A 21269-nucleotide genomic window follows, 5' to 3' on the forward strand; every position below is an offset into this window, starting at 1 on the left:
TATTAGGTTTGTTATAATTTTTTTCTTCTTCTAGTCCTTTGCAAGGAAGATATAATAACAAACAAGACTAATTAAGAAGAGATTGAATTTTATGAATCCATTTATAATAAAAAGAATGTTATTTTCATCGAGTATCTATATAAATGTGTTCTTTGGGAGACTTTCTTCAAGTTCATAGTTTATATCAACTTATATATAGGTTTTTTGTAATCTCTTATAAATGATGAAAGTCTCCTCCTTAGTCCAATTAACTTTCTATGATTGTATCTTTTTTCTCTTTAAATGAATGAATTCAATTTCAATCAAAACCTGTGTTTTGAGATTCATTATTTCACTTCCTCTCATATAATATATAAGTTGAAACAAAGACTTCTACAGCGGTTGGGTAAAAAAATAGTGAATCTACCTAAATATAAAATCATATATAATTAGAACTCCTTTATTCTCGTCTATAAATGTTAGAAAGCAAAAAAATAATTATATTTTATAAAGATATTATTGTTTTAATATCTGATAAATTTTTACGCATACTTTACCTTTACTATTTTTTTTTAGAAATATAAAATTTAACTTTTTTTAACAACCTTGTAAAACAAGTGTAAAAGAACTCTTTCCTATTTTATGATCCCATGTTAAAAACATTTTGTAATATTGAGGTTATGATCAGACCACACAACTTATCTTGCGGGTCCCACGAAGTCTCTCCTTTTTCTGGTTCGTAGCAATGGCAACGCCATAAAAGCTGACCTTTGTGCTTGACACACTTAGCCTATTTCCCACCCACACACGCGCGTAGACGCAGAGTGGGTAAAGTAAAATCATGAACACAAACACACACACAATTTCCCCGCACTCGTTCTCATCTTCTTAGTTATCAGTATTCTCTCATTCATTCCATCCATTTTTGCATTCTTTCAATGGCCGTTGCAACCCTTTCTCTGCTTCCTCCCTCCACGTGTCCCTGCTTCTGCGGCACCGTCCATCTCCGCTCTCACAACAGCTTCATTTCCATTCATTCTCCTTCTTTTTCAACTTCCTTCTCCTCGGTTTCCAATCCCAACCTCGCTCCCACGCGCCGCCGCTTCCATACTGTTTTCGCCGCTTCCTCCGACTACTATTCCACTCTCGGAATCTCCAAATCCGCCACAGGAAAGGAAATCAAAGCTGCTTATCGAAAGTTAGCTCGTCAGGTATGTATCCAATTCCACTTCTCTTTCAAAATCCATTTCGAATCCGAAGTTGATTATGAGCTTCCGGTAGCGAATTAGAAATTGCCAGGAATTCGAGTTGTTATTCAGTTATCCGATGGGAATCGTTGCGATTTCGTGGCTACTTGTTGGAATTTGAACTATGCAATGCACCTGATGGTGTATCCAGATATTCGTAATTAGCCTGATTTTGTGTTCATCGTTTTCTCTTCAGTATCATCCTGATGTAAATAAGGAGCCCGGTGCGACTGAAAAGTTCAAAGAGATTAGTGCTGCGTATGAGGTTTGCATGGAAACTACACTGCTGACTATCGTGTTATGCTATGCTACTCTTCTTTACTGGACCCGTATGCATGTTTAGTATCACTTTTGAAAGCAGTGCACTGATATTTTGCTCTAGCAAATGAATGGATGTCTTGTTTAGGGTCCTAACGCGTCTGCCGTTTTCTTTATCTTTTAGTTTTCTGTAAATTTTACATTGGAGGCCCAACTGTTTTGGTCTATACTTAACTTTAATAATTTGTTTTTTGTATGTAATCAGTAGGGAATTAGCTGCCTCTGGTTAGATAGACGTTTTTTTCATTTTAATTCAAAGGTTTTCATATCGGAATGAATGTTTACTTTTGAAATATTTTCATCTGTTTTCATGCATTGCGTGATCGAATCTATTGACAGCCAGGGACAAACCTAGATGCAATTCTCCATTTAAATTTGGAGTTTAACTTCGGTAACCTTTGCGTACCTTTAATGCAAATATTCATTATACAAATTATTAAAGAAGTTTCCATTTCTAATTGGAAAACAGTGCGAAAAGTACATAAAGAATTCCGCCTACATTTTCTCTATGAAAAAGGGGCTATTATTCTAAAAATATTTGAATGCTTTTTAGAGGATGACAGATCAAATCACAACATACAACATTTCAAAGCATAGATAAGAAAAAAGTGATTACCACCAAGTAATAGGTGTATACTGTGTAGTTCAAGCCCATACTCTTATTTATTTACCTTTTTGTGTTCGGTGACTTAAAGGAATCAATATCAAAAGTTTTGTGATAGTTTTTACTTGTTGCTCTTTCCTTGGAAATGTTTAAAACTTCTAGATTATTCTGGAACAATGCATCAACCAGTCTTATACCCGTATACCACTGAGTGCACAGTAATTTTGAATTATATTTGTGATATCAGTTTTTGAATTATGAATCATAAATTGTCAGGTGCTATCAGATGATAAAAAGAGGGCTTTATATGATCAATATGGCGAGGCAGGAGTTAAGAGTGCAGTTGGAGGAGGCTCAAGTGCCTATACGGTATTTTTTTTATATGAATTTGGGAGCACTACATATATGAAAGGATGAATCACCATAAAATAATTCGCTGCTCAGCAGAATTTTTGGTTAATATACTGATAGCTCCATTGCGCATAACTTGTCTTGTGATTTGGGGAAAAAACTGAAATGCATGACAACTAAAGTTGCACCTTACTTTTGGTACTTCTCTAATGTAGATTTATATTTAACAATTTATTTCTTGCAGACAAATCCTTTTGATTTATTTGAGACATTTTTTGGGCCAAGTATGGGTGGTTTTGGTGGCATGGATCCAACTGGATTTGGAACTCGTCGTCGTAGTACCGTTACTAAGGGTGAAGACATTCGGTGAGTTGTGGGCTGTTGGTTATTCTTTATTTACCATTTTAGTCTGGTGAATGATTACTATATTTAGCTAGTTAAAGTAAATATTGGTACTGTATAAGTAAGAGCAAAGCAAACTTCACTCTATGGAGCTGGTTTTGTAAGGTTGATTTAAGTTTAAATTCAACTACCTTAATATAGTTTCAAAATCATTTAAAGTCGATCTCAGTGGGGATCTGGGCTGTCATGCCACCCACTATCGAGTAAACAACACTTTATCAAATTGGTTTTGTAAGGCTAAATTAAGCTTAAATTTCACTACCTTATTAACTTTATTTATATACAGTTAATACTACCCGGTGAGATTATCCTTAGTTTTTGCAACTTGTTAAGAGAAGTTTGGGTTCTTATTCTAATTGATTTTTTGAATATTTAGTTTTTGTTCAGCTCAATGGACATTACTTGATTATATATAGCTAATTCCACCAGGATAGTCTAGACTTGGTAAAGGAAAATAAAAACATGGCAACAACAATAGCGAAGGTTTCCTTCATGTTCCTTTTTAATCTCCAGTGCACTGTACCCATTTCATGGTGTTAAAAATAATTCAACCTTCTTTCCTTATTAGTGTCTCTGTGATTCCAAACCAACGTAAACGATTTTGTCATCTTTTCATCTGTAGGTGCCATACCAATAGTTCTAATACAGTATATTCTCTCTTTTTCTTTTCTTACTTTGTAATGGTCCTCCTTAAGGATTAAAGGTACAAAAGGAACAAATCCACAAAGAGGGAAAATATATAATGCTTTGGTTGGGGTACGAGTATTGATTAGGGGAAACGATTCTTTGTGAGACAATTAGTTGACTTTCAAAACACTTCTACATATGACACAAACCAATAACAGAATTGGGGAAAAGAAAACAAAGTTTTTTGTTGATAGATTGAGATTGAACAGAAGAGATCTCTCTCCAATGATTTTCTGTTCATAGACATCGATTTTCTCCTTTGAGAGAGAAAATATCATTCTGCAACTTCGCAAGATAATGCATCCTTTCCCTCACATTCTGTAATTTAACTTCCTAATCCCCAAATTAACTAACTAGTTGTTTTAATTGTCCTTACTCCTAAAACTTATAATATTAATACATGGAAAATTAAAAAAAAAGACAATTATTTTCTCCAATTGTTATTTGGTGATTTGAAATTCTATAATTTAATATCTATATTGTATCCTATCACATCAATTCTGCATTAAGAACATGTGACTTGATAGTTTTGCATATGGAAATGTTGCATCTTCCAAACTGTGATTTGGAATGATTTGTGATTCAAATGTCAACAGGTATGATTTTTCCTTGGAGTTTTCTGAGGCAATTTTTGGAACAGAGAAAGAATTTGATCTTTCTCATTTGGAAACATGTGAAGTCTGCACTGGTACTGGAGCAAAAATAGGCTCCAAGATGAGAGTATGTTCAACTTGTGGTGGGAGGGGTCAGGTGATGAGGACTGAACAAACACCTTTTGGGATGTTCTCACAGGTAATTTTAGTTCTTTCCTCATGGATCTGTATATATTTTTTTCCCTTCAATTTTGTATACTGTACTGTTGTGTCTTCCAAATAAGTTTCTCCATTGGGGGCAGACATTCTGCATGTCCCTTTGTAATTTTCCATTTCTTTTCATGAATTTCGGACACCCACATGCTTTACTTGTGGGAATTATTGATTTATTTTGCAATTGGTTATATTACTTCATCAGCACTTATACGTTTATGTTCATTTTGTACACAGTTTTCTTGCACAAGGTAAAAACCTTGTACTTTTCGTCTGCCTGAGAGTACTATGAGAGTACTATTCCATCCTAATATCTTTCTCAATTCTAGGTTTCAGTTTGTCCAAGCTGTGGAGGGGATGGAGAAGTCATATCTGAATATTGTCGTAAATGCAATGGTGAAGGACGAATACGGATTAAGAAAAATATTAAAGTTAAAGTTCCTCCCGGTGTTAGCTCAGGCAGTATTTTAAGAGTTTCTGGGGAGGGTGATGCTGGACCAAGAGGGTATGTTGTTTTTATATTAATGTCTGACATTTGTATTGTGAAAGTATTTGACCAACTACTGCATAATAATTATATTGAGAATTTGTGTGTTTTGCTTTTATTGTAAATGACATGGAATACACGATTCCATCAGTGAGTAAGTTTGTCTTGCTCTCTGACGAAGGAAGGATGGATCTTCAAAAAGGAGCATTAGTATGTCCTGCTTAATCTAAAAAACCATAAATAAGCGAAGGAAAGACATCCTCACAAGTGTAGCTGTCCAGGGATGGAAAATTCCCCCATCCAAAACTTGAGCACAGATCTATAATAAATGACTCTTAAGGGTGGGGATGTGAAGAATGCTGCATTACAACCTACTCCATATGTAAATACCTAATGAGAAATGTATATAAATAGAGCAACATATTGGTCATAAACTATCCTAATGCTTCTTTAAATGGAGGTGGTTTACTTCTATGTGAATTTGAACTATTTTATTGTTCAAAACATGATCTGGAAGTTGCTATATATTGTCATAGCAGGGGCCCTCCTGGAGATCTTTATGTCTATCTTGACGTGCAAGAGATACCTGGAATTCAAAGGGATGACATTAATCTCTCCTCAACAATATCAATCAGTTATCTAGATGCAATACTGGGGGCTGTTGTGAAGGTAAGTTAATTTAGTTGGTACTCTTGCTTTGAGTTCGACTTTGGTCATTTCACATCGGCTGGACACTTTTAGTCCTCTTAGTTTTAGTGGAAATAACATTACTCTAGTAATTTTCATTGTTATTGTTATACATGTTACTGCATGTAAAACTTGACACCTGGCATAGTTTTTCTGATCTCTGGTATTCTGTTCAGGCCTTGACCTTAAAGTACTTTTTTCCCCATAATAATGCTATATCTGCTCTTGTAATACTCACATATCTTCCTTTGGGTGGAAACTGTGGCATGACCTTAAAGTAATTTTGTTGCCTTGTGCGTCTCATAAAGATTCAGAACTGATGTTACCAAATGATATTTTTGCAAAAATGTTCAGCTAATAAGATTTTGATTGACTGAATCTACAGTGTTTCCTGTTTTTATATTTTGATATTTATTACTTTTTATCATTGAATATTAAGTTACAAGGTTTAACATATGCTAGATATTTTATTATTTTTAGCGTAGCTTTTTTGTATTTTGGTATATCATTGCTGGTGTGAGCTGTTAATAATTTGTGCACTCACCTTCGATGGATTGAATTTGGTATACCTAAACAGGTAAAAACAGTTGAAGGCATTTCGGAACTACAAATACCCGCTGGTACCCAACCCGGAGATGTCCTCGTCCTTGCAAGAAAAGGTGTACCAAAATTAAATAAACCATCAATACGTGGTGATCACTTATTCACTGTTAAGGTTACCATACCAAAACGTATTAGGTAATGAGTCTTCATGTATTGTTCTTTTATACTAATTTGATGAATCTATATCAGAGGTTTGATATCAATTGTCTCTGCACTGCATCTTTAGTACAAAGGAACGTGAGTTGCTTGAAGAACTTGGTTCTCTAGGTGACGCAAGCAAACGTTTAAAATCTCGGCCTAAGACCCACTCTTCATCAAGTAGGTGGTTTTTTTTATTATTGACATATCTGTTAGTTTTCCACCCTCCCTATTCTACAATCTATAGGAGCATTTGGTCATTTGACAGCTTTAATCTTTTATATAACCTGACACATTCGGTCAGGTCTTTGCAACACGTTTTCATGTTGCAATAGAGAAATCCTACAATGCAATGAGTACACACTATATTTGAGCCGTGAACCATATTTTTACCTTCTGTATCAGGTGTTACGGAAACTCCTACACTTCAAAAGGATGAAAGTCCAACAATAACATCAGAAGAAAAAAGTGAGAAATCAGAAGACGAAAACGATGTATGGAATAAATTGAAGGACTTTGCTGGGTAATAATTTTCTCATATTTTATTTTAATTTTTCCATAAATGTGTATAGAGAGCCTTGGATTTTCACCAGTCTGAAAACACGAATTCTGATTGTAATACCTAAATTATGCCGATAAACATTCCTCTTTTCATAAAAAAAAATCAAATAAAGCATTTCAGTTTTAGTGAGACGTAGTTGAAGAATCTCCTTAATATACCACGGGCTCTTGAAAGGACTTGTAGTTCTGTCATTTATAAGTTCATGAGCCCTTTAATCTATATCAATTTATTTCCGTACTCCAGTGCTATTTGACCATGTAAGAAATGATTCTCAGTACATGAGTGTCTTTCTCATTGAGTTGATGCATCGGAATGGAGATTTTTGATTCTATGTTTGATCGTTGATGCTTTTTACTATTGTTTGAGTCCTCAAAAATGTTTTGACGAAAAAAGAAATGCTGAACTGGACTGGCTTATCGGTGCAGATTGATAGATTGTTTTAGATGTGCCGTTTTTTGTAATTCTATAGGATTCTAAATTTCCAAAAAAAAAAAATTGTCTGTACTGGTCCTACTGTTAGATTGAAAGTTTCTTCGGTCATTGGTATTTGGTAATTGTTTCATTCACGTGTTTCTGAGTTGAGTGCAATGTCCGAAACTTACTGTCCATGAATCCTGCAGATCTGTGGCAAATGGAGCTTTCAAGTGGCTGAAAGATAATCTCTAGTCCCATGGGGTTGTTGAATGGAGCTGAATCTTCGAGATAGGTTTGCAGTGCTTATGATTTCAGTAGTTACTGGAAGGAAAGGAAACTAATGGAGACAACATTTTCTTCAAATGCTTTAACTGAATTTAGCTACGTGGCAAAATCAAACAAGTAGTGATGCTTATTCTTTTATTTGTTTTTTTTTTTCTTGTAAATTTTGGAACAAGACGATTTATACAGAATAACTTGTTCAAGGATAGTCGAATTGTACTCTATGAGCAGGTTGCACTAAGAAAGCTAGTGTACATCTGAAAGGAAGTCTAACCTCAATTCGAGTGAATTACCTAAAAAATAGTTTTTAGTAAGTGAATCCTTGTGTTTAGTTCCACTCTTCGCATAGTTTTATATTTTCTATTAACACATTGAATAAACTAAGACATTAAATTAGTTTCTAGATTCATACTTCTAAAATGAGAAAATCAATATTTGATTATTGAAATTGAGTATTAAATTATTAAGTAGCCATCAATTTGAACTCTGAATTGGGTAATTATCAGTTAGGTTCTTAGAATGCACCATTTAATGAACTTAAGGGCCCAAAAAACTGATTATCGTCAAATTTAAATATGAAGTGGATAATATTTGTCAAATTTATAGTCTAGATTAATTGACTATTATTTCAGGTTAAAAATTCAAAACCTAAATCTAATATTTTTGTCTCCTCTACATTACTTAATGCGTTTTTTTAAATGAAATTTTAGACATAATTATGAAAAAATATAAACTTTTTAGCTACTTTTTTTGTTAGGTTCTATTTCTTTTCACTTTTATTATTCTTCTTACTAGTCCAATAAACATATTAAAAAATGCGCTCCAATAAAATTCTATAAATCTAACTAAATCTCGACCGTGTTAATTACTATTTACTTACTAATACTTATTTATTATACACATAATACTTTACAAGTCTCTCCTCTCATTTCAAGGAGATATTAGAGCTTTCAAAACCACGTTTAAGATCTTACAACTCATATGTAAATCCACAATATGATAAAATCAATTATAATATAAAAAACAATGAGTATTTAAATGCAAAATTAGTTATACAAATAATTTATTTCTTTTATACTTTTTTTCGAAAGTATTTTTTAAATGAGTCACAAAAGTTATCTAAAAAAAATTCAATTTATTCACTTAAACATATTTTTTTCAATATGATTTATTTATAATAATAATAAAAGTACAAAACTACATATTAAAACAGTAATTTTAGTGACTGATTCAAACCCGCCAATCAGTCAGATAGGATAGTTTGTTTTTTAATAAGTCTTATTATTAATATTATCAGAGTTAATTTTATACCGTCGTAAAAATTACGTGGACTCACATGCACTTACAAATAGAAATTATGTCAACTGTATGTATTCAAGTTATGTCAAAACCTGCTCAGTTCTTTGAAAACTACACAACAGCACAAACACACATTCTTCTAACGAAAATGGCGACTTATTGGAATGTCGAACCAGTCTCAATACCATCATCAATGATGAAAAACAGTGTCCTTTTTTGAAGAGAAAAAGTACAGTTTCCTTTGAGAAAACGGAATACCGGCTCAACTTGACATCGAAAATTAACTAGTTCATGCTTGATTTCTTTGACAGCATGCCCATTTTGTGGGATGTTTGTTCATTACACAAATAAAGCGTATCAGTATCTCTCCAATTGATTACGGTTCATGAATAAATAACAAATAAAGTTCCTATTGGTCTGTAAGACTTTCCTTGATCAAAAGAAAAACAGCAACAAGCACAGGAGTTGAGATGATGATGAGAGCTAGCACAAGGTTGGGAGTAGTTATCTCAGGGAAAAGAGCGCTCCCATACTTGATCGCACCACCGCCGGCAAAAGATCCCGCCACCAGTTTTCCCACGTACGCTAAATCCTCCTATTTCACATCAAACAAGAAAGATAATTAATTTAATTACTTCTGATAATTACACAAAAAAGGGTTTTTTTCTTTTTTTTTTTACTTGAGAAGAAGAGGTGAAGTTCTGATCCTCCGTTTTGGGGTCCAAAGCACGAGCAACAAGGCGAGAAGAGAACCTAGTGAAGCCAATTTGCGTTGGGATTTGGAGGAAGAAGGGCGTGTTTGTCTTGCTAACTCCGCGGCCGTTGCACAAAAGCCTCCAACTCCAACCTATCTCTGAAACTGCCATATCTGCTATCTTTTCCATCACCACAAACAGCCACAACAAACATAACTTAGAGGATTTCTTCCTGCACCACTTATTATCTGTGAAGTAAATGACTTAGTTACCCTTTATTATAAAATTTGCATCCAAATTTATATTATCATTTAAAATTTAAATTTGTATTACATATTACACAAGTATCTATAAATTTTATTTCAAAATTGTATTACAAATTAAATAGTCAAAAATATAAATTCTAAATAGATATAATAGGAATTTTAGAAAGTACGGATTGTAGGAAGAAAATATAAAGGTGTAGAAAGAAATTTCCCATAAGATAGTGGAAAGAGAAAAAAGATATGGGCTAGAAAATGAAGGCCCAATACATCAATGGCCCATTAGTGGTGATGGTTTGTTTTCTTCCTATAATGCCCCACTCATTTTACCGGCGGTGGAAGAGCAAGTGTGTGAGAGAGACAGAGCAATATCTGAATCTGAAATCGGAAGCTTTCGTGTTCTGTTGCTTTGAAACCCTAATCTGGAAATTGGACTGTTGAAGGGAAGAACAAGATGGTTCTGGCGGAGTTAGGGGGGAGCATTTCGCGTGCTCTCCAGCAGATGAGCAATGCAACGGTGATCGACGAGAAGGTGCTGAACGATTGCCTCAACGACATCACTCGCGCTCTTCTCCAATCCGATGTGCAATTCAAGCTTGTGCGCGACATGCAGACTAACATCAAGAACATTGTCAACCTCGACGATCTGGCTGCTGGGCACAACAAACGCAGGATCATTCAACAAGTACTTTTTCTTTCATTGGTTCTTCTAGTCGTATTGGTTGATTAATTGATTAAGTAATTGGTGATGTGTTTCTTATTATTGCTTCAGCTAGTAACACTTGCTGGATTGTGTTTCTATTGGTAGGCTGTGTTTAACGAACTCTGCAAGATACTGGATCCTGGGAAGCCCTCTTTTACTCCCAAAAAGGGAAAAACAAGTGTTGTCATGTTTGTTGGTTTGCAAGGTCTGTTGCCAAATTTGAACTCTGTCAGGCTTTTTCAGCTTCAATTACTTGTTTTGTTCTAAACAAAGGAACACGAATAAGAGTATTATAATTTCAAATCAATTCAGGTTCTGGGAAAACCACAACCTGTACAAAATACGCATATTATCATCAGAAGAAAGGCTGGAAACCAGCTCTAGTGTGTGCGGATACGTTCAGAGCTGGTGCATTTGATCAATTGAAGCAAAATGCAACCAAAGCTAAGATCCCTTTCTATGGAAGGTACTTGTTGTTTGTTAGTATTTATGTAGCTTTGACATGGTACTATTTACTTGTTGATGAAGAATTTGATGGGGAGGATAGTCAAAATAAATTGTAGATTAACTATTTTGTGGTTAGTTATGCAACACTCTCCCTGATGAAAAAAAGAGAGTCATGGTTATGTAGATGCTAATGAGTGCAACTAAACTTCTATCTGTATATGGCCCGTGTCTTAGCTTATTGAAATCTTTATGTAAATTCTGAAACTACGGGGAATAATCTTCCAAGGGACCTGACTGGTTCTCTCTGGCAATGCAATTTAAAGGCTTACTTCTAGAAGAATGTTCTTTTGGAAGGATCTTCCTTTATACTAAATAATGGGTCCCAAGATCAGTGTTTGCTTATGTTCTTTTGGTAAATTTTAATTGAGGACAAGGTTAGATCAATGATTATTGTTGAACAAAATCACCTTTAACAATTTTGAGTCTGAGGTATAAGGACAAAGTAAATTGCTGACCCCTTAAAAATACTTGGGTAATTACAACTTACCACCATAGAGTAAACTTATCATCCCCTAGAGGATATTTGTGTAGTGTTGTCTTATGAGTTTACACTTTCCTCTATCTGTGTAGCGTTGTCTTATGAATTCACACTCACTGTTTAGTCTTTTTCAAGTCATTGAAGGTTATCGAGGATTTGTTGTGCATAATATTATCTGTTTACAGAACCTTCTATACTAGTTGCATTTAGGTTGTCTTTGATTTCAATGTGTTAGTAATTATTTCAATGTTGTGCCTCCATTCTCTGCAGCTATATGGAATCTGATCCTGTAAAAATTGCAGTGGAAGGTGTGGAGAGATTCAAGGAAGAAAACTGTGATCTTATAATCGTTGATACCAGTGGGAGGCACAAGCAAGAAGCTGCCCTTTTTGAAGAAATGCGTCAAGTTTCAGAAGCAACGGTATTCCCTTTTTTCTGTGTTTGATATTTATTTCAAAAATCCATTAAATGCTAATATATTTTCTATTTTGTTCAGAAACCAGATCTTGTTATATTTGTTATGGATAGCAGTATTGGTCAGGCTGCTTTTGATCAAGCCCAGGCGTTTAAACAGAGTGTTGCAGTTGGAGCTGTAATAGTTACCAAAATGGATGGCCATGCAAAAGGTGGTGGTGCTCTTAGTGCGTAAGTGTTATGAGGATAATTGTATAATATTTACTAGCAACTTTTGCCATTATGGACAAGTTAATTTAATAGCTAGTAATCTTATATGCAAATGGACTCTTATTATAAATGAACAAATTTAAGCGTTATGAACACTTTATCTAAGTTAAAGCGTTACAAATATTTGCACTTGATTAGCATTCATAAATGCAAGTGTATTGCATTGCATATTTCCCAGTCCAAATTTCAACTACCCTAGTGATATAAAATATACATAACAGAAATTAAAATATATATCATCTAAAGGATTTGGAAAATTAATATTATAAATCGTTGTGTTTGTAGTTAAAGTGCGAATATGTATTGTCTGGTGGTCTGGATACCTTACTCTTGTTGGTTTGGTTTTATATATGTGCAGTGTTGCAGCAACAAAGAGTCCTGTCATATTCATTGGAACTGGAGAACATATGGATGAATTTGAAGTTTTTGATGTTAAGCCATTTGTCAGTCGTCTATTAGGTGTGTATTTCTTTTTTCTTTTTCTTCTCATCTAATGCATTATTATTCATCAAGAACATGCAGTGGGTTTCTATAAATATTAAATCTTTACACTTGTCAAATGGCTTTTGAAATAGGGATGGGTGACTGGTCTGGGTTCATGGACAAAATTCAAGAAGTTGTGCCTATGGATCAACAACCCGAACTACTTCAAAAGCTGTCAGAAGGAAACTTCACCTTGAGGATTATGTATGAGCAGTTTCAGAACATACTTAAAATGGGTCCTATCAGCCAGGTTATTACTCATTAATACATTTGATGAAAGAGACACTAACGAGTGTTTGCTTGGTCGTTCCTGTGTAATAAACTAATAATGGTTGCTATTTTATTTAATTTACTTCTCGGTTGATTTAGGTATTTTCTATGCTTCCCGGATTTAGTGCCGAATTAATGCCAAAAGGCCGTGAGAAAGAAAGCCAGGCAAAAATCAAGCGTTACATGACAATGATGGATTCAATGACAAACGAAGGCAAGCATTATGTTTTTACTGTCGTGAACAACTTTATGCATGCATGCATGATTCATGATTTAGGTTCTCATTGGAATTACATACGCTCCGTGCTAACCATTAATTGCTGATTCGTTTCAGAGTTGGATAGTTCGAACCCAAAGCTCATGAATGAATCACGTATCATGCGGATAGCCCGAGGTGCAGGTCGTCAAATTAGGGAAGTGATGGAGATGATGGAAGAGTACAAACGTCTTGCAAAAATATGGAGCAAAATGAAAGGACTAAAAATACCGAAGAAAGGTGAAATGAGTGCCCTATCCCGAAATATGAATGCGCAGCACATGAGCAAAGTCCTCCCTCCGCAGATGCTGAAACAAATCGGTGGCATGGGCGGGTTACAAAACTTGATGAAGCAGATGGGATCTGCCAAAGACATGATGGGAATGGGAGGATTGTTTGGTGGTGGTGGTGGCGGTGATTAGTTGAGTTGATTGCCTTGTGAGCTGACAATCATTGCCTACCATAGTCAGACATTTTAGTTCTTTTCAACTAGACTTAGTTGATCATGTTATGCAGTTCAATCAGCGTTGGATGTCTCATCTGCATATTTGCAACTGTTCTTGTAAAATTATATTATTTTTCCCTGTGTATATTATTTATTTAGTTTACAGAGCAATCATTAAAAAAAGAAGCTATGTTGCTTTCTTTATATTGATCGAGTTTTATTCGTAGATTATAATTGATTGATAGATGTGCTACCATGCAAAGCATTTATTTTTTTATTCACTAAATGTGATGAAAAGATACAGGTGCAAAAAATTATAGGCCACAACTAACATGAGTAACTCAGTAATAGACACGGTGTAGGATTGACATACTATTTTTCTAAGAACTTGCTTAAAACAGTTTTTTGTAAATGGATTTCTTCCCCTTCCTCTTCAGAATTGACATTTGCATTTAGAGCACATCGAATAACCGAATTGACTTGTTTCCTTAAACTGGCATTGTCTACGAACATATGTGCCAGCATCTTCCTCAATTCATCATAAGTTTTCACAATACTGTCGGTAGTTGTATCACGGGTCTCTTCCACAGCAACAACAGCATCCTCTACATCTTGTGCTATGAGCTGTGCCTGTTCCCCATATTTGCAAACATCATGTAGCCAAAAAGTGAGTATAGCGGGGGGAGAAGGCTATGTAGGGCAGGACAAAATGCAGTACACAAAGAATAAACCTAATGATAATTGCTAACGACTCTCATGAAAAAAGATGCCAATGGAGTGCAATGTCGAATGATGTTGCTACCATACAAGTTAGAGAAGGGGGAGGTAGAATAATTTTCAAGAGTGTGACAGATTATAGATTTTAAACGCAATTACCTAAAATGACGATCACTTACAGAAGCATAATGCATAAACGCATATCATAAAAACCAGAACAGGAGTAAATAGCCTGCCCCGTATTTACCAAGTGCCCCAGAATGTAAATATCAAATGACAAAATTGTTGCCCAAGGTGCTTATCATACCTCTGCAAGCAAGAGACCGATCCGGTTATCTGATGTAGCCAATAAATCTAAAGCATCAGATGGCGAAGTGTCTATATTTAGCTTATCTTCCTCTTCAACAAGGAAATTTACACTGCACTCACGAAGCCTCTTCTGAAGGATTGCACACTCATGCAGCAACTTTGTATTAGCATTATGTGAATTTTCCATTCTTTGCTTTTCCTTCTGGAGAATTCTCTGAATAAGAGTAAAAGCAATACCATGAAAATAATCTGGAAGGAACTAGTCAAAATTGATTATTAAATGCGTCTATTCACCCCCTTCCTAGTCATGGAACCCGTCAAATTGATAGTTTCCTAGTCTAAATGTATATATAAAAAAAAAATCATTCAGTACTAATTGCAAATTAAAAAATCAGAAAAGACTATACCTCCAAATCCAACTTCTCCTTGATCAATTCACCGAGTTGCTGCTTCAGATCTAACTCACCACTTCGAAGGGATTTTACCTCCTTGATTAGAACCTTCATATCTGTCTTTGATTTCATCTCAAAATCATCATGATGTTTCAGCAAGTTCTTAAGTTGTTCTCTAACTACATCTAGTTCTTGCTGCAACATTTGCTTCTCCTGAATGACAGAAGCTTTTGTAGATTCTGCTAGCAGCCTTTCATCCTAAAACAGTAAACTTTCCACTAAAAGCCAACCACAAAATGCAATGACGAGAGATGCTGACTAAAGTAAACTATCACAATATACCTCTTCTAACTTCAATTTCATTTCTGTCTCCATGCATTTCCTCCGAAGTTCCTCTATATCCCACTGCATTTGTGTAAACCTTTCCTTTTCAGCTAAAACAGCCTGCTGCATGTTTTCTTGGCAGTTCAGTCTAGTTGTTTCAAGTTCAACTTCCAAATCTTTGACCTACAAGTCAAATGATTGTCATTTTTCCATCACTGAGCGAACTTGTTCCAAAATAACTAGCAATCTCTACTCATTAGCAGTCAGATTTATTAAAAAAAATACAATAAACGTAAATTTATCAGAACACTCACCTCAGCTGGGGAAAGATATAACCTAATTAATTTTATTAAATGCAAATACGTTCCTTTAACACAATTAGCCCGCAAAAAGAAGATAATTTCAAAATAAAAAAAAATCCAATGCTTAATTTTCAGATATACAAAAAGTCATTTATCCAATGCAGAGAAAATATAATATGATGCCTTTAATTTTAATACTATCATTATTCCCAATTTCATTATCCAATGTTAGATCTACGGAGAAAAATGAATGGGAACTATTAAGAAACTTGACAGCATTATTAACTGATTTATTGTTAAATTCAACAGATACTTTTATATTTTTTGATAGAAAGGTAAATTTGACAGACACTGAAACAAAGATAATGGAAATCATGGACTTCTATGATTGAAAAACTGCTAACATACATTTTGAACTTCCTAAAATCCAGTGGACGTTACTTAGAACTCATTCGTACGTAAAGTCTTCCCAAACCTCATCTAATTATGCAAAGAATATACTTATTCTTCAGACTTCAAATATAAAACAAAAGATTAACATAAGAGATTCATGTTATTCATTTGCTTACTGCTGCACAATATTAGAGGTTTGATCCATAAGGACCAACATGGAAGATAATTTGGTTGCTAAGTGGCATTTTGATGAGTTGATGTACGGTACTGGCAAAGAGGAGTATTGAGTGTTAGACAGACTGTAAACTACAAAGATTTTATAGTCATGAAATTCTGATTTTCTATTGGCAATGTGCTGAATATGAACCATAAGCACATCAATAAATCTATTGATCGCATTGATTCAAGCATTTAATTAAAGAGAAGGGAAACAACATTATACTGCGATAGAAAAACATCATACAAATGGAAAAAGATTTGTCCTGAACGCATTCGATGAAATAAAAAAAAGCATGTCACAAACAAAAATCTCCATTTCAAAATTCAGTAACAAAAGAAAACTCTCAAGCATATCCTGTGTACCTTTGTTACAAGATATTGTCTTGCAGCCATTTCTTGATTCAATCTTGCTATAAGATCTTCAACATCTGCTTTTGCAGTCACTAGTCTCTGTTTCTGGGTATTAAGAATTTTGCTTAATTTGTGCCGCTCATCCAATGGAAAAGTCAACAATAAGTCCAAGTTTCTGGAAGCTTCATCATGGCTCTCGATGAGGTCGTGTGCAACATCCTGAACCAAAGTGGTCGTAGTTGTTTCAGTATTCTTTAAAGAATTTAAGTCATTTCCAATGCTTTCCAACGAGGGGTTCTTAATATGAACATTGAAGTTGCGTGTAAACACAGTTCCATCCAGGTTGAGAGCTATAGCATCTTTGTCTCTACTATTTTCCTTATTAACAAAGTCTTTGCCATATGTGGCCTGATCAACAGCTGTTTCACTTTGATTAATTAACCCATGCTCTGATGTTAAATTATCCATTATTTGATCAGAATGCTTATCGTTGCCCAAAGCAGATGCAGCAAATGAACCATGAGCTGTTACAGAACCAGGAGAGTTATCCTGGAACATTTGTGCAGGTGTAGTTCTATTAGCAGAGGTTTCATCCAGATGCTCGTTGACTTCATGGAAGGCTGCAATATATCAGCAGCGAAAGGGTATGAAATTGTTGTGGAACATCATGATGGACCGTTTATTATAATCTTTCAAGAAATGAAAAGATGCCTACAGATCTGAACATAAAATGACAAAACGTTACTATGTTTAGGTTTATGAAAAAAAAGACACACACACATGATCTAGCAGCAGCTTCTAGCTCGAGGAATATTGCCACCGAGGCACTTCTTGATACATTAATGTCGGATAGCAACTTATCGATCCAATTTGCTAATGAGCTCCGTCGCTGAAATTCGGAAATTTATGAGTATAAAACTACATAGAACTAAGTCATTTGTCAAATAGACAAGCATTACAGTGATACTAAACTAAGCTATATACCTACCTCTTCCAAAAGAGCGTGGCTTTTAATTCTGAGCATCTTTTTGGGTGGAAGTGGAGGCAGATTTTTCATAGCAAATTCTTTTTTCAGCTGCAAAAAAATAATATTGAAATTCTTCTACTCAACTGAAGGAAATAGCGAAAAAAAAAAATAGAGTGAAGCCTTGAAAACACACATACTTCGGAAAAAAGACTGACGAAGTCGCTAAATCTGCGTAATATCAATCGAGTGGTGGTGATTGCTTCGGGGGATTGTATACCAACTTGAACCCTAAAAAACTGCATACAAAAAACCTAAGTGAGTTAATAAAAATAATAAAATAAAATAAAATAAACTTTAGAAAGAAAGTGCTTATAGGAATAATATAGATACTAACAACGACGGGATCAGAGGGTGGCGGTTGGGGAACGGTAACCCACGAGGGAAGCGTGACGCAGAAACTCCAACCGGTGGGAGGATGACGTGGCCAAACAGTGTTTCGACCCGCCCATTCGCGCGGCGGAGGGCTCCAATCCATACCCAGGGGGAGCGGGGAAGTTCCGTCGTGGTGATGGGCAACAACGGCATTGTTGAGACTTCGCTGAGCGTCGTCGTTTCGGAAGAGATCGTCGTCGTAAGTGTATGGATTGTGATTGTAACTGAAATTTGGGTCGAAAACGGGTACGTCCGGACCCAACCAATGCATCCTCTGCTTTGTTCTTGCTGCAACTTGAACTCGATACTCTTCACCCAACCATGGATGGAAGCTTCAAAGTTTTATTACAAATATATATATATATATATATATATATATATATATATATATATTTATTACCTAATTTCTTCGAGAGATTATTAAACTTACTACTAAATTTATTTAATGCATATTCTTAAATTAAAGCTAGTTATAATCCTTTGGGTGGTATCGTAATTTTCTACCTACCTTGCTTCTATATTGGGATTGCTGATACTTTTATCCTAATGGAAAACTAAAAAGAAATTACAACCTGTTCGTACAAAATAAACATAAAAATATTAATATAAAGATTTATTATTAAACAATATTAAGTATCTTAATTTAAATATTTAAAATAATCTTATTGATGCCTCCGATCTACTATATTTGTAATTAAAACAAATAAAAAATTATTTGAGTAAATAAAAGTTCATATTATTATAAAATTGACGTTTATATTGAGAGCATTATGCATTACAGTATATAATTATCAGTGATTGAAGTATTTATATTTATTGATGTAAAATTCAAATACAACACTTTACTTATCTTCCAAACGTTAAGTATAATTGAATGGGACATCATGTTTTATAAATATGTTTTCATGTATCACAAAATTAATATGTTTATTGACATGTGGATGGTCTAAGAGTATTTGTTATTTTGTAATATTTTTATGTGAATAATTATATCAATATGCTTTTTTATGTTAAATTATCTGTTTTTAAATAGAATTATAAAATATCTTATTTTACTAATTTTAAACTATTAAAATTAGACATTGCAATTATAAGTTTATGATTTTAAAATATTCTAATTTTAATATTTACAATTTTCTAATTTTCTAATTTTACAATTTTTTAATTTTGTAATCTATAATTCTATAGTTGTATTGGTTGAAAGAAAAAAAACAAGTGTTTTTTTTATACTTTTGTATAGAATTAATTATATTTTTATTCTTTAAATTATAATATAATTTTACTTTTACTTTTTTTTATCTAACATTTGTTTAATTGGGTTTATATTTGAAAATTGTATGAATAGAGTGTTTGTCATCTAATTGTATTAAGTTTTTATAGGTTTAAATATTTTTTTAGTTTTAATTTTTGTTGACTTTTATTTCTTCACATTCAATGAGATTTTTATTTTAATAAATTATGTTTGGTTTGGCTTTTTTAATGACCTTGTTATGTGTGTCATATGTCACGTCATGATTTTTTTTATTTTTTATTAATTTTGTTTAGACTTTTTTAATTAAAAAATATTTACATGTTAATATTATGTCACTAAGTGTCATATAAGTATCACATGTTTTATATTTAATTCAATTCTATTTTTCATTAATTTTATTCAATTTAATTTTAAATTTTGTTAATTTTATTTAATTTTGTTTCTTTTTAAATTGAAATCAAACTTAACTTTTATAATTTTTTATTAAATATTTTTTTCATTATTTTTAAATCAATTATTTCTATATTATTAAAGTATAATTATCAAATTTGTGTTTGATTTTTTCGACATGTAAAAAATATGATTAAAGTTGACTTTAAAACAGTGAAGAATTTTAAAATAAATTATATTTTTTCTTATAGTTTTAAAAATAACGAAGAAATTTGCTTATAATTTTAAAAACAAAGAGATTTTCTTCTAATTTTAAAAATAACAAATTTAATTTTAAAAATGACGAAAAATTGTCCTACAATGAAGAATTTTTATCTAATAAAAGTAATGAATTTTTTTTTCTAAAATTTAAAATCGGAATTAAACTGAATAAAATTAATAAAATTTAAGATTAAGTAAAAAAAAAAAACCAATAATTGAAACCAAGTTAAATAGAAGAAACTTACATGACACATGTGATATTAATACTAACTTAACACATATCACAAACATTGTCATATAAAACAAAATTGAATCAACATGTAGATAATTTTTTTAATTAAAAAAATAAATATAAATTAAAAAAATCACGAACTAACATTCAATACATATTATTCTATCTTGTGTTAATAATTTAGATGGTACAACATGAATCTAATTTATAAAAAAATAATCACATTAAACATAAAAAAGAAAATAAGTTTCAGATTAATTAAAATTAACGAAAACAGAAACAAAAGAATATTTATACCTATCAAATGGTGAGTTATGTGTATAGTTTTCAGATTGTCGACATGTGTCTCTTTCTTCCTTTTCTCATTATTTTTCATTTTCTTTCATGACCAAAGGTGAGAATCGAGGACTCTATAAGAACTTAGTAAAAAGACAATATTTCATATAAATATAAAATTTAAAATCGTATTATAATCTAAAGATTAAAACAATAATTAATAATTACTTTTAGTGAGAACAAATTATTTTTTTATGATTATCCCACAACTCGTTTTATTAACATTTATGAAATATTTTAATTTATATTTAATCAAATATTTTAATATAGTATTTTCGTTTTAAAATTAGTAATCATTTTATTGCTTAATGCATTTATCTTTTTCCTCTTTTAGCCGCATTTTTTGCAGTGGAATTTTTTTAAAACATATATTGTTCTGGTTTTAATCTTTTAAACCTAAACGTTTTCAAAATTAAAATGTTATTCGAATAATCATTTAACTGGAATATTTTGGAGACAAATCGCGTGGAAAACTTTGTAATGATATAAATTTAACTATATTTTGTCACTATTTTTCACAGACTTATAATTTTTTCTGTTTAAATTTTAAATATCTAGATTCTTATAAATTTTTTAAAATACTTTATATTAGTATAAATATGTTTTTCATATTATACTTATATACAAATAAGATTTCTTCCTTTCTACTGAAGAATTTATTAGTATCTCTTCGGTAAAAGGTATAACATAAGTATTTTTTATGTAACCAAAATTTATAGTTATAAGCATTTTAAATATGTAA

General features: G+C 32.8%; 4 protein-coding genes across 4 annotated transcripts; 2 read left to right on the forward strand and 2 right to left on the reverse strand.

Moving 5' to 3' along the window:
• Positions 1-686: 686 nt before the first annotated feature.
• Positions 687-7886, forward strand: LOC106762817 (chaperone protein DnaJ). The gene is made up of 11 exons (XM_014646891.2): positions 687-1190; positions 1423-1491; positions 2425-2517; positions 2744-2865; positions 4185-4380; positions 4724-4899; positions 5421-5550; positions 6146-6306; positions 6398-6489; positions 6715-6832; positions 7492-7886. Exons 1-11 carry the CDS (start codon positions 918-920, stop codon positions 7535-7537), a joined length of 1476 nt encoding a protein of 491 aa, XP_014502377.1. The 5' UTR covers positions 687-917; the 3' UTR covers positions 7538-7886.
• Positions 7887-9060: 1174 nt separating this feature from the next.
• Positions 9061-9782, reverse strand: LOC106761628. Its single transcript, XM_014645193.2, has 2 exons — positions 9547-9782; positions 9061-9461 (listed from the first exon to the last, which is right to left on the reverse strand). Exons 1-2 carry the CDS (start codon positions 9748-9750, stop codon positions 9276-9278), a joined length of 390 nt encoding a protein of 129 aa, XP_014500679.1. The 5' UTR covers positions 9751-9782; the 3' UTR covers positions 9061-9275.
• A 356-nt stretch (positions 9783-10138) lies between these two features.
• On the forward strand, positions 10139-13815 carry LOC106762119 (signal recognition particle 54 kDa protein 2-like). The gene is made up of 9 exons (XM_014645841.2): positions 10139-10509; positions 10633-10732; positions 10840-10993; positions 11783-11933; positions 12009-12157; positions 12555-12655; positions 12772-12929; positions 13049-13163; positions 13284-13815. Exons 1-9 carry the CDS (start codon positions 10279-10281, stop codon positions 13625-13627), a joined length of 1503 nt encoding a protein of 500 aa, XP_014501327.1. The 5' UTR covers positions 10139-10278; the 3' UTR covers positions 13628-13815.
• Positions 13816-13900: 85 nt separating this feature from the next.
• On the reverse strand, positions 13901-18394 carry LOC106762118 (PX domain-containing protein EREX). The gene is made up of 9 exons (XM_014645840.2): positions 18019-18394; positions 17822-17920; positions 17646-17732; positions 17438-17546; positions 16670-17277; positions 15411-15575; positions 15084-15326; positions 14675-14890; positions 13901-14280 (listed from the first exon to the last, which is right to left on the reverse strand). Exons 1-9 carry the CDS (start codon positions 18325-18327, stop codon positions 14023-14025), a joined length of 2094 nt encoding a protein of 697 aa, XP_014501326.1. The 5' UTR covers positions 18328-18394; the 3' UTR covers positions 13901-14022.
• Between the last annotated feature and the right edge of the window lie 2875 nt (positions 18395-21269).

The sequence above is a fragment of the Vigna radiata genome, chromosome 5 (genome assembly GCF_000741045.1).
Source record: "Vigna radiata var. radiata cultivar VC1973A chromosome 5, Vradiata_ver6, whole genome shotgun sequence".
In the NCBI taxonomy this organism is placed as follows: Eukaryota; Viridiplantae; Streptophyta; class Magnoliopsida; order Fabales; family Fabaceae; genus Vigna; species Vigna radiata.

Bases quoted from the DNA above. Each gene is read 5' to 3' on its own strand.
- LOC106762119 (XM_014645841.2), top strand. From the start codon at position 10,279: ATGGTTCTGGCGGAGTTAGGGGGGAGCATTTCGCGTGCTCTCCAGCAG. The intron at 10,994-11,782 runs GTACTTGTTGTT...CATTCTCTGCAG, and splicing joins AAGATCCCTTTCTATGGAAG to CTATATGGAATCTGATCCTG. The intron at 11,934-12,008 runs GTATTCCCTTTT...TATTTTGTTCAG, and splicing joins GTCAAGTTTCAGAAGCAACG to AAACCAGATCTTGTTATATT.
- LOC106762118 (XM_014645840.2), bottom strand. From the start codon at position 18,327: ATGCATTGGTTGGGTCCGGACGTACCCGTTTTCGACCCAAATTTCAGT. The intron at 17,547-17,645 runs GTAGGTATATAG...TCCGAATTTCAG, and splicing joins GCCACGCTCTTTTGGAAGAG to CGACGGAGCTCATTAGCAAA. The intron at 14,891-15,083 runs GTATAGTCTTTT...ACTCTTATTCAG, and splicing joins AGGAGAAGTTGGATTTGGAG to AGAATTCTCCAGAAGGAAAA.
- LOC106762817 (XM_014646891.2), top strand. From the start codon at position 918: ATGGCCGTTGCAACCCTTTCTCTGCTTCCTCCCTCCACGTGTCCCTGC. The intron at 2,866-4,184 runs GTGAGTTGTGGG...AAATGTCAACAG, and splicing joins ACTAAGGGTGAAGACATTCG to GTATGATTTTTCCTTGGAGT. The intron at 6,307-6,397 runs GTAATGAGTCTT...CTGCATCTTTAG, and splicing joins ACCATACCAAAACGTATTAG to TACAAAGGAACGTGAGTTGC.
- LOC106761628 (XM_014645193.2), bottom strand. From the start codon at position 9,750: ATGGAAAAGATAGCAGATATGGCAGTTTCAGAGATAGGTTGGAGTTGG. The intron at 9,462-9,546 runs GTAAAAAAAAAA...GATGTGAAATAG, and splicing joins ACTTCACCTCTTCTTCTCAA to GAGGATTTAGCGTACGTGGG.